The sequence below is a fragment of the Musca vetustissima genome, unplaced genomic scaffold (assembly GCF_032173495.1).
Source record: "Musca vetustissima isolate MV318-11 ecotype Yass unplaced genomic scaffold, APGP_CSIRO_Mvet_v1 utg740, whole genome shotgun sequence".
Classification (NCBI taxonomy): domain Eukaryota; kingdom Metazoa; phylum Arthropoda; class Insecta; order Diptera; family Muscidae; genus Musca; species Musca vetustissima.
In genome coordinates this window covers 22,091-33,373 of record NW_026878554.1, presented here as the reverse complement: position 1 = coordinate 33,373, position 11,283 = coordinate 22,091, and the positions used below count along the sequence as shown (strand labels likewise).

General features: G+C 30.5%; 1 protein-coding gene and 2 non-coding genes across 3 annotated transcripts; 2 read left to right on the top strand and 1 right to left on the bottom strand.

The window, feature by feature from the left end:
• The first annotated feature begins 324 nt into the window (after positions 1-324).
• On the top strand, positions 325-397 carry Trnar-acg (transfer RNA arginine (anticodon ACG)). The gene has a single exon. It is a non-coding gene; the product is annotated as a tRNA-Arg (tRNA).
• Positions 398-1,051: 654 nt separating this feature from the next.
• Trnar-acg (transfer RNA arginine (anticodon ACG)) lies at positions 1,052-1,124 on the top strand. The gene has a single exon. It is a non-coding gene; the product is annotated as a tRNA-Arg (tRNA).
• A 7,648-nt stretch (positions 1,125-8,772) lies between these two features.
• On the bottom strand, positions 8,773-10,756 carry LOC133323293 (uncharacterized). Its single transcript, XM_061532233.1, has 3 exons — positions 10,749-10,756; positions 9,173-9,399; positions 8,773-9,110 (listed from the first exon to the last, which is right to left on the bottom strand). The coding sequence occupies exons 1-3, from the start codon at positions 10,754-10,756 to the stop codon at positions 8,773-8,775; spliced, it is 573 nt and encodes a 190-aa protein (XP_061388217.1).
• Positions 10,757-11,283: the final 527 nt, after the last annotated feature.

The following is an 11,283-nucleotide window of genomic DNA, read 5'->3' as shown; positions in this document are numbered from 1 at the left end:
ATTATCAACAAAACAAACCTAATAATGACCATTACATTTTTATAATAATTATTATGTTGCTGATAATTATGTTCATAATAATTATGTTGATGATGATTATGTTATTAATGATCATTAAATGTTTTTTTTATTATTATTAAAATAGGCCCACTTAAGCGTTTGGCTCATCACATTGTTTCGATTGTTATCTGCTGTCCAAAAATAAATAAATTTGTTGTTGTTTTCGTTTTTTCTCTTACTCGGCAATGTGCGGTGTGGTCGATAGTTTGTAGTGTGTGACTCAGCTGTGGTGAATAATATACGTGTGATTGCGGTATGTCAAGTGGTCCTGTGGCGCAATGGATAACGCGTCTGACTACGGATCAGAAGATTCCAGGTTCGACTCCTGGCAGGATCGAATATAATTTTTTTATTATTATATTTTTTATATGGATGTATAAATATAATTGTAACATAATTAAAAAAATAAAAATATTAGGGGAAATAAACAAGACCATATAGAGATTTTTACACCATGAATCATGGTGTAAAAATACCAAAATCTGGCGCTACCGAGATATAGTCCCGTTAACCTCATCACAAATCGTTATATAATCAATTTCAAATTACCAAAAAATATCGAATATTGGATTTTATGTTTTATATCAAAATTTCTAAATAACATTAAACTTTCCCGCGATAAAATTTTCTAACCATTAAAAAGTTAAATTACCGGCATCTCCCAAATGTCTTCAGCCCTGAGGTGTAATTTGAGGCTTAATGAAATATACTACTTAATGAAATGTTCTACGTAAAGAAATATGGCAATAAGCGTAGTTTCCCAATGACTTTGTTTCAAGGGGAACTACCGATTAGCAGTACACTAATTTGACATCTACTGTTATAAAATGGAATACAAAAATTAATAGATCATACATCGATATATAGACATGGTGTATAAAATAGCTCTTATATTAGACATTTCCATGTTATGAATTATCGTGTCGGAGAATATAACGATACCGATTTTACCTAAAATTCACGGTATATATTACTTTCCCATACATCAAGTGGTCCTGTGGCGCAATGGATAACGCGTCTGACTACGGATCAGAAGATTCCAGGTTCGACTCCTGGCAGGATCGAATTAATTTTTTTGTAGTTATATATATTTATAAAATAAAACACATTTTTATTGAAGAAATAATGTACACAAATGAATTTCAAGTCAATAAAAAATATCTCACAAACTAAAATATTAAAAAAGTATCGTCTTACTAAGGTAATTATTTAAAACTTGGAGCCTTTCACTCACGTCTCAAAGGAAAATAGCGGAAATACTCAATATTACTCGGTCTTCAGTCAAAAAAAAATATTTATTGAGACACAAAACCAAGAATCGAATTTGCAACTAGCCATATAAGAGACGAAAAGTGGTTGCTCCGGAAAATGACCGATAATCGAAAGCTAAGTGCACCTAAACTTGCTGAAATCGCAGAGAAATGTCTGGAAAAGAAATGTAACCCAGAAACAATTTGAAGAGTTTTGCGTAAGCATGGTGTGTTCATGGTAGTGTTACACTGAAAAAGGCATTCATTAACCCTAAAAACAGGAAAATTCAATTATAATTCGTTCAGGAATAATAATTTTGAATTTTTGAAGTCTGCTGATTTTTGCTGATGAAAGCAAAATTTAACATGTTTTGGTCGGATGGGGCAAGTAAGGTATGGTGGACGGCGAATCAAGTCGTGAATAAACACCTTAAAGCATGGAATATGGTCTCAACTTCTGTTTATTGAAGGAATTATGAATAACATATATTATTTAAACATTCTAAAAGATCATTTGAAATGTAGTCTTGAAAAATTGGGGACAACACTTCAATTGTATCAAGATAACGACCCACAGTGTCACGACCCCGGTCAAAAATGGTCAAAACCAACTTCCTCGGAGGACAAATTTATTGATGAGAATTTATAAAAAACACTCCAAGTAGAATAAATATGAAATTTGGTATCGATACCTCAAGTAGTTTTGTCTATACAGGGGTACAAATCTGATAATTGTTGGCAAACTGCTTTTTTCAAATTTTTTCGATAAATGGGTACATTTTTTGATGCTAAAATCTTTAAATATTTAAATTAACGATTTTTATAAAAGTGTTTGTTTAGGTTGCTGGGATGTTAAAAACTAGGATCCGCTTTCGTTTTAATGCAAATAGAGACAATATGAAGTTTACAGCTATCCACGCCTGTAGTACTAAGTTCAAATAATTTGTAAAGCAAATTTTGAAAATAGTTGAACAGAACAAAAATGTTTAAAAAGTTTTGGTCCTAATTCTTTTTTTATTTGTGTTGTGAAAAGAGTGTTCTTCAACGTGTAAAAAAATTAGCTGCAGAGACTTGCGGACCTAAAAGTTATTTACGTTTTTTAGTGACCACCTTATTAAAAATATGACACATTCAAGAAATAGTTAGAAGTTAAGGATCGAATATGTTATGCATAACATTACAAAAATATATATAATGAGAGTCAAATGGGAAGGAGAAGAACTGATTCAGAACGTAGTAATCATACAATATTTTACATAAAATTTGCAACTAATTGGAAAATAATGTTATCAGTAGCGGAGATATAATAGATCTAGTATTAAAATTTAGATTTTTCATGGTTGTTTTTGAATTAGATTTGGTCAGCATGAAGATTATACAAATTTAACACATTATTTAGTCCTTGTTTAGGAAAATTAAATTTAGGCAACGCACTTGCATTACCTTTATGGAAAGTTCATACAGAAACTTGAAGATGTATAATACAGCACTTTAACTTTGAAGTGACATTCACAAAATGATATCTAGTCATGCCACAAAATAATTAGGAGCAATCCGAATATTTGGAAGAGCCGAGTCAAATAAGGACTTTATTCAGTATTTTATATAACAATCCGATCATGTTATGTACTTGAACAGCCATAAAATAAAGGTCCAAAATTATAACATAGATAATACAATATCGTACATTTGGAAAGGCAATAATTAATTTATTCCTGATTTGTGTTCTGAAAATCTGATGAATGGTAATTCAATAATGTATGTAGTAACTAAAGTATATGAAATGTTTTATTATTAATAAAAATAACAATACAAATATTTTGGTAAATAGTGATTTTGTGATATAGAATATATACCTATTCAGAAATGTTATTACTTATTAAGGGTCCTTTGTATGGTAAGCGTTCTGAAACTTCAACGAACAACTAAATTGCAACACTTATTACTGTCTTCGTCCAAATTTAAAGTTTACTGTCAAATTTCATCTAATCTGGCAGAATATTAGGGTAAAATTCTCAAGACCCACTATATGGGAGGTATACCAAATCTTGCTCCGATCTATTTTTAGGCCAATAATAAGCACTTGTACCAAATTTCATCCTCCTACCATAACTCCTATTTTTGACCGCTGTTAATATGAATTTGCGACATAGTGCGACCCCAAACAATTGATGCTTTATAATTGTCTAGAAGTGATTCAATTTCCTTCTTAGTCCCCCCAATAGAGAATTTATGGAGTGTTTTGGAGGAAAAAATATTAGAAGCCTTAACATCTCAAGCATATCAAGTCTGAAAAATGCTTTACAAGTAGAATGGGGAAAATTCAGACATCTTACTCGGAAAACTTGTTGAAATCTATGCCGGCAAAGTTGAAAGCTGTTTAAGATATCATACTAAGTATAACCCATTCAAAAAGAAAATCCGTTTGTTAAAAAATGTTTTTTCTTGGATACTTTTCACTGTGAGCATGCAATTGTTTTTGTTTAACAATCATTATTTTTTATATGTATTGAATTCACATAAATATTGTTTATTTTAATGAATAAACTTTAATTTAAGATGTTCATATTCACATTAAAAAAATAATAACATTTAATTCATTGAATAACATGCACATTTTTATTATAAAAAAACCAATTGGATACTTTTAACTGTGACTCACTGTAAATACTCTCCATTGCAGGGTCCACCGTCTATTTGACAATGTATCCTTACTTATTCTTCTTTCGCCCCACTATTTTACATAATGCACAAATAATTCCCATTAACCACAAAATATTCAAATGAAATTTTAGAATCTTCCTTTTGCTATTTTAATATTCTTAAAACTTACCTAAACCAAAATCTTCATGTGAAACAGCTGATGTTCACTTTAAAAATATTTTTCATGTTCTTTTTATTTTTATTTTAAGAAAATTCCCTTGGGAGTCATTTTCAACAAAAACAGGACGAAAAACAAACATTAGAATTAATTAAATTCTTTTTTAACCCCTTGTTTTTGGTAGTGTACAAATAAAAGAAAATCTCTTTACGCCATACAACCACAACAACAACGCCATAGTGTTGTTTATTTTTGGTAATACCACACCTAACAGGAGGCCGCCTAGCTGCTAAACGAAAAAAAGGTAAACATAATTTAGTGTGTCGTCGTTCTGTTGTAGAAGTAAACGAATACGAATGAAAAACGACGTGCAATATTGTGGGGGTGGGGGTTCTCTACAATAACAAATAGTACAGGGAACGACAATATGCAAACAAACAAAAAAAAACACGATGTGACAAAAACAAAATTTTGTCAGTTAGTTTGAGTTGGGCGGCAATGGGGGAGAGTAATTTTATTTAGTGTTAGAGTTAGACAAACACACACACACACTAACGTAACAATTACTGTTATCAGTGGTGGTGGTGGCATGCCAGCCACTGTCCACCAAATAAGGTAAAAAAGGACCTCAAGGTGCAGAAGGCAAACCAACCAAAGAACCCAAAGAGAGCAAACAGACAGTTATTAACACCGAGAGAACGAAATAGAGAGAGCATTTCACTTTAAATGTGCCAGGATACAAATTTTCTATTTAGCAGGTATGCCAACATATGGCAGGATAACTCTCCCAAAAAAACAAAAAAACACACACACTCTCAAATATTTGGCAACTCTTTTCCTTGTCACTTGAGGGGGCCACACACAAAACATCTGTTTGACATATCTCACTTACCTTGTTTGATTCTTTGTTGTTGCTGCTATCGTTGTAATATTTCTCTCAATTTGCATTAATCCACTGAAAAAACTGATTTATTATATCGGCATTAAGTTTTGACACATTCTTTTGTCTATTTAAAAGATTTCGTTGTTATGATTTTCTTTTGACCAAACAAGATCTGACAGAAGTTGGATTGTTGGTTTGGGGCATTATACATATTTCATTTCATTGCTCTCACTCAATCGGGGAGACACACAAAAAACACAGCACACACACGAAGAGATACACTGCTGCTAAAAAAACCCCATTAAATGACACACGCACACACAGATACACTCTTGTTCTTGCAAGGCAAAACTTCAGTTGATATTTTTTATGCTGCTTGCGGCCGCAGTCACTGTTGTCGTCGTCGCAGCTCAGTTTTTTGTTTATTGGTTTGTTTGTTTATGTATTTATGGAGCAGCCCCCACAAAATTTGAAGCGCAAGGAGGGGCAGACCCACATAAAAAAATTGTTTGTAGCAAAAAAACGCTAATAATAACAATTTATACACTTCTCCTTTTTAAATATTTTTCATCCAGCATTCCGCACAAGTTTTATTTCAATAAATATGAAACACCATTTGACAATTGAAATTTATTCGAGTTTGGAAAATAATTTTTCCAACATATTTTTCACTTTCCACTGCACTGTTTTTCATAAACTCTCTTTGGACTTTTGTCGTTTCTTTTTTTCTTTGCTCAGGGAAAATTGCTTATAATTTTGGACACACTCAATACAATTTTCACTTGGTTTTCCTTATTACAAATCAATTTCAGGTTTTAATTTTTCTTCTTCATTTTTGCACAATTGGTTTTCTTTTCAATGGTATATTTGTGTATTTTTTTGTAACTTTTTGTTTTGAAAACAATACACAAATTATTTGCAAAAATTATTGTTGTTTCTTTTTTTAGTTGTATTTGTTCACTCTGCTCTGCTTGCAGAAACAGAAAAATTTTGCAGCCCGCGCCCGCTTCACCGACTTTGAACTGTTTGCAATCTACGACGGCACACGCATTTATCCGTCGTTCACGTGCGTTCGCGTCAAGAGACTTCTCAGATTGATGATTGTTTGTTGTTTGGCAGACAACATGGCCGTTATGGTGGAAATAACGGCGTAAAGGCTTTTTTTGGTTTGCCGGCAGTAAATTTGTTGTAAACATCGAGGAACTCTCTTGACGGCGTTGTAAACTATCTTAAACTACGTTTATATGGATGCCAAGTATAATTCCACTATGAATAAACACTTTATTATAGTCCGTTTACATTATACCGGATTTCGTTAACCCAGTGGGTTTCAATTGTCAATTCCATTGTATACATGTCAAATAAATCCTCATAGGGTAGGTTAACCCGGTAAAAAGTTCTAATGTAAATTCCGTTTATAATATAACTTTTACTGCAATTTAACTCATTTTACTATTTTCTTCGATATCATAAAGGAAATTTCGTTATCGTAAAAAAAGTACTAGATTTTGCAGTACGGGAAATGTATATTTATATAATAAAAGCCAATTTAATTGAAAAAAATGAATATTAACAATAAATGGAATGCATTTTTACGCTTTATTTATTTTTTTAAATAAAAACAAGTTTTGAATAATAGAAAATTTTGAATGCTTTAATAGAAAAGTATTGGCTTTGATCTAACTTAAAAGCGTTTAGACTGTGAAATCTACTCGGTCTTTAATGTCAATTCCTAAGTTTGTGTTTATAATATAACTTTTACTGTGTCATACCGGATTTCGTTAACCCAGTGGGTTTCAATTGTCAATTCCATTGTATACATGTCAAATAAATCCTCATAGGGTAGGTTAACCCGGTAAAAAGTTCTAATGTAAATTCCGTTTTAGTCTGTTCCCGTACTGCAAGAATCTACTCGATTTTACTATTTTCTTCGATATCATAAAGGAAATTTCGTTATCGTAGAAAAAAGTAGTAGATTCTTGCAGTACGGGAACAGGCCATATATTTATATAATAAAAGCCAATTTAATTGAAAAAAATGAATATTAACAATAAATGGAATGCATTTTTACGCTTTATTTATTTTTTTAAATAAAAACAAGTTTTGAATAATAGAAAATTTTGAATGCTTTAATAGAAAAGTATTGGTTTTGATCTAACTTAAAAGCGTTTAGACTGTGAAATCTACTCGGTCTTTAATGTCAATTCCTAAGTTTGTGTTTATAATATAACTTTTACTGTGTCAATTTAACTCACTCTTGAAATTCTATACTAAATCGAGATAATTTAAATATGAATCTGATTTTGCCAAAAAAAACACTTTTCCTAAATGTATGCTTTACAATGAGTTAAAATTCGAAATACTGCGTTAAACGGCATTTACATTAAAACTGTTTTGCAGAGTTATTTTCATTTTATTAAGTAATGTAATTCACATTTGAAACCATTTGAAAATGTAATTTATTAAATCCAATATAATATTAAAAAAGTATGGAAACCGCTGAAATTTGTATCTTTTTTAATTTTTAATCCACTGGGTTTACTAATTTTTACCAACAACTGCATTTTTAAATGTTTGATCTAAAAGAGAGCAATCCTATCAAACTGATGAAAATATTTTTTGAAATATTGAGACTGAAATTATTAAAGCAGTATACGTAAACAAATAACAGCTGATAAATGAACTATATATCTTTATATATCTTACAGTCTAAACAGCTGGGATTTGGTATCTCGGTTTACAAATCGAATCGATTTGGTGATTATATTTGACATATACGCTGTGAAATTGACATTTGATCGAGTGGCCTCTTTGCAAAATCGATATAATTTTAAATACAACCCTGGTTTTGCACCAACAGATTAATCACTGGTCCTAAAAGTATGCTTCAAAATAATTTTAAATTCAAAGTAGTTGTCCAACAAAAAGATGACAACTGCTGACAAAATTGACATTTTTAATTTTTTTCCAGCAAACAAATATTCATTTCTCCTAAGAGTATGCCACAGAAATTATGTAATCAGTAAAATATGTATGTACAGTGAGTCACATTAAGAAATATCCACTTTGGTTTTTCAGTAGTGTTGGCGGTTTATTTGGGATAACATTTGTATTTTGTTTTTGCAAAATAGTCAGGTTGAATCCCAGTTTGTTGTTTTTATAAAAAAACAACGATTTATTAGTGGGGAATGTATGGCATTGTTTGCCGAGGGGTAAGGGGGTTTTTATAACAAAATTCCATAGTTAGGTTCTGGGTCGACGAGCTGAACTTGTACGTGTTAGTTCACTTTCTAAAGTGACCACCCTAACGCTGGGATGTTCATCGATCGAGTTTTTCAGGATTAAATGCGAAGTCCTTGCCAATATAAAAATCTATACCATTATCGTCTTCAGATCCTCACATACCAAATACCCTTCAATGGTATCTGAATTAAAAACACATTAAAATTAGTATGTTTTCTTTTATAATAATGTATTAGCAAATAAAAAAAGTATAAAATTTTACATAGCAAAAAAATCCACAAATAAGTGAATAAAACAGAAAATCAACGCAATTTTTTTAAATGTAATTAAATAATAATGAAAAACAAGTACATTTTATAAGAGTATTTTTCCAATTTTTAGAAATACAATTCTATAATATATATTTATTTTTGGTCTAATAACAAAAATACATATTTTATTGTTGGGAAACACTTGAAATCCTTGTTTTTAGTTGGAAACCAATATGATCTCATGAAATGTATAATATATGGAAATTAATAATCTCCTGTAACCGAATCATAATAGGCATCATAATCACATGAATCCGAATCGGATGTATCACCATAATCACTTCTTTCGGATTTTTCATCATCATCCTCGTCTTCATCATCATCAGCTGTTTTGGGTTTCATCTTTTTCATTATACGTGCCTTATAGCGGGCATATGCCTCCCCATAACGATCCACATCACAGCTATCAACATCTTGACAAAAGTTTTCCTCTTCGGGATCAATTGAATGGACATAGGGATCTTTATAGGCATTATAATAATTATCATCGTCACTAGATGAACTATAGAAATGATCATTGTCATCTTCTTCATCATCATCACCTGTGAGATTAGTTTGATAAGTAAAATTTAAATAAGACAATGTGATATTTTTATTTTATTACCAAACACAAATTTATCCAGGCCTCTAGCCAAATTCGAAGCATCATCATCTTCGTCTTCATCGTCAATGTCGTCACGATCACTGTTCATGGCTAAATCATCATCTTCATCGGGATATTCATTGGCAAAATAATTCTCTTGATTAGAATCTTCTGAATCGTATTCTTCATTGTCGTCATCATCGTTATTGTAACGATCTTCGTAGATGAAATCATCAAATGGCCGAACACTGTAATGAGAATATTTCAAAAATGGTGAAGGTAAAGAAAGTCAGCAAGAATGGCATTTAAAATTGTTAATGGATAGGTAAATATTCGACGCTGTTCATGAATCATAATAGAACAGCCAAAAGTTATTTTGCCAATCCACTATAAGCACCAACGCTGGAGAAAATGAGAAAACTATCGAATGGAAAATAAACGATTCACATTTTCGAACCTAATGATCATAAACTGCTTAAAATTATATCTCTTCTGCCTCTTTACTACGGTTATGAATGAATTGCCAAAAAAATGTTCTCTGAAAAGGACAATCTTTGATGAACATTTTTACAGCTGATACAGAAAGATGAGTATGGAAAGGTATTCCCAAGCAGCTATGGATAAAAATCTGGGTATATGATTATCTTCGCCTTGGACTCATCCTTTAAATATTTTTTTTTTTTAATTATTTTTAAAAATCGACGCTTGGATAGAACCTTAAAAAATATATTTTTTTTAATCTATGCCTTGAATAGACCTTTAAAAATATTTGTAAAAAATCTACAGCTTGGATAGACAATTACACAAAATATTTTTAAAAATCGACGCTTGGATAGAACCTTTAACCCTTTGACGTATTTCCACGAGTCTGACTCGTGGTACAATTTCTGTGCCTAACATGATTATGATTCGATTCTCATAATAATAAGAATAAAACTAGTTGATGCCCTGCACAACATCTAATCTAAAATAAATAGTTTTATTACATGCATTTACATTTCGTTTCGTTTTGCGGCAGTTCTTAAGCATCAAAACCGGTTTACTTAGTGTAAGTTGTGTGCTAATAATTGGAAGCGAACTTCGTTTCGATTATTGATACGTCAAAGGGTTAAAAACTATGTTTTAAAGCCTACGCCTTCAAACCGTAAAAATTGTGTATGGAATGGTATTCCCAAGGAGCTATGGATAAAGCCTTTAAAATAGGTTATAAAAAAATCTGGGTGTATGATTGGAGACTAGAAAACAAATTGGGTCCATCGCTCGAGTACGGAAGATCTATTTTTCAATCAAATATGGACCTATGATTAGAGACCTCAAAAAATGGGGTCTATTTTCGAATTCAGATTTTTTTAATTCTATTATTAAAAAAATCTAAAACTAAAAAAACTTGGTTTAAAAAACAAAAAAAATCAATATTTCCATTTCAGAAAAAAATAAAACAACTGTGTTTTTAGTTTTTATTTTTTTGCGCTTGTATTTTAGGATTATTTTATTTTCAAAAAAACTTTTTTTCTTATCTTGGCTTAAATAGAGAGGGGAAGTTTTACAATTACAGTACACGTTCTTTTTTATTTTTGTTTTTAAGGAATTTCTTAACAGTTTCATTTTTTGGTTTTTAAACCAAGTTGTTATTACATGTATATAGTTTACTGTTGTTTCTTATTATTAATATATATAATATATATGTAAAAAATATATAGTAATTTTATAAAAAATATATATATAAAAACTAATATTTACTTTAATTATGTAAATTACAAAAAAAAAAACGAAACTAAAAACAAATAAACAAAATATTTCAAATTGTACAAAAATTAACTATAGTAGTAAAAAAAATAGTAGGTAAATTTTAATTTGTTCGTTATTTTAAATTAAAATTAAAATATTTGTATCTTATTTTTATTGTTTATTAATTGTTTGTGTGCTCTTTGTTTTTTTGTGTATTGTATATGGAATAGTCTAGAGAGAGTTTTGTGGCTAGGAGTAGAAAAAGGAACAAGAGAATAGAGGATATATTAGACGAGTGTAATTTGTGTGATAAGTTTGTGGACATGTGTGGTGTATGGTATGAAAAAAAGCAACAACAACAACGACAAAACAAAACAACAACTAAAAATATGAAGGTAAACAAC

What these genes read in the sequence shown, in the direction of transcription:
- LOC133323293 (XM_061532233.1), bottom strand. An exon ending in CCTGGATAAATTTGTGTTTG is followed by an intron (nt 9,111 to 9,172) that starts GTAATAAAATAA and finishes CTAATCTCACAG; the next exon opens with GTGATGATGATGAAGAAGAT.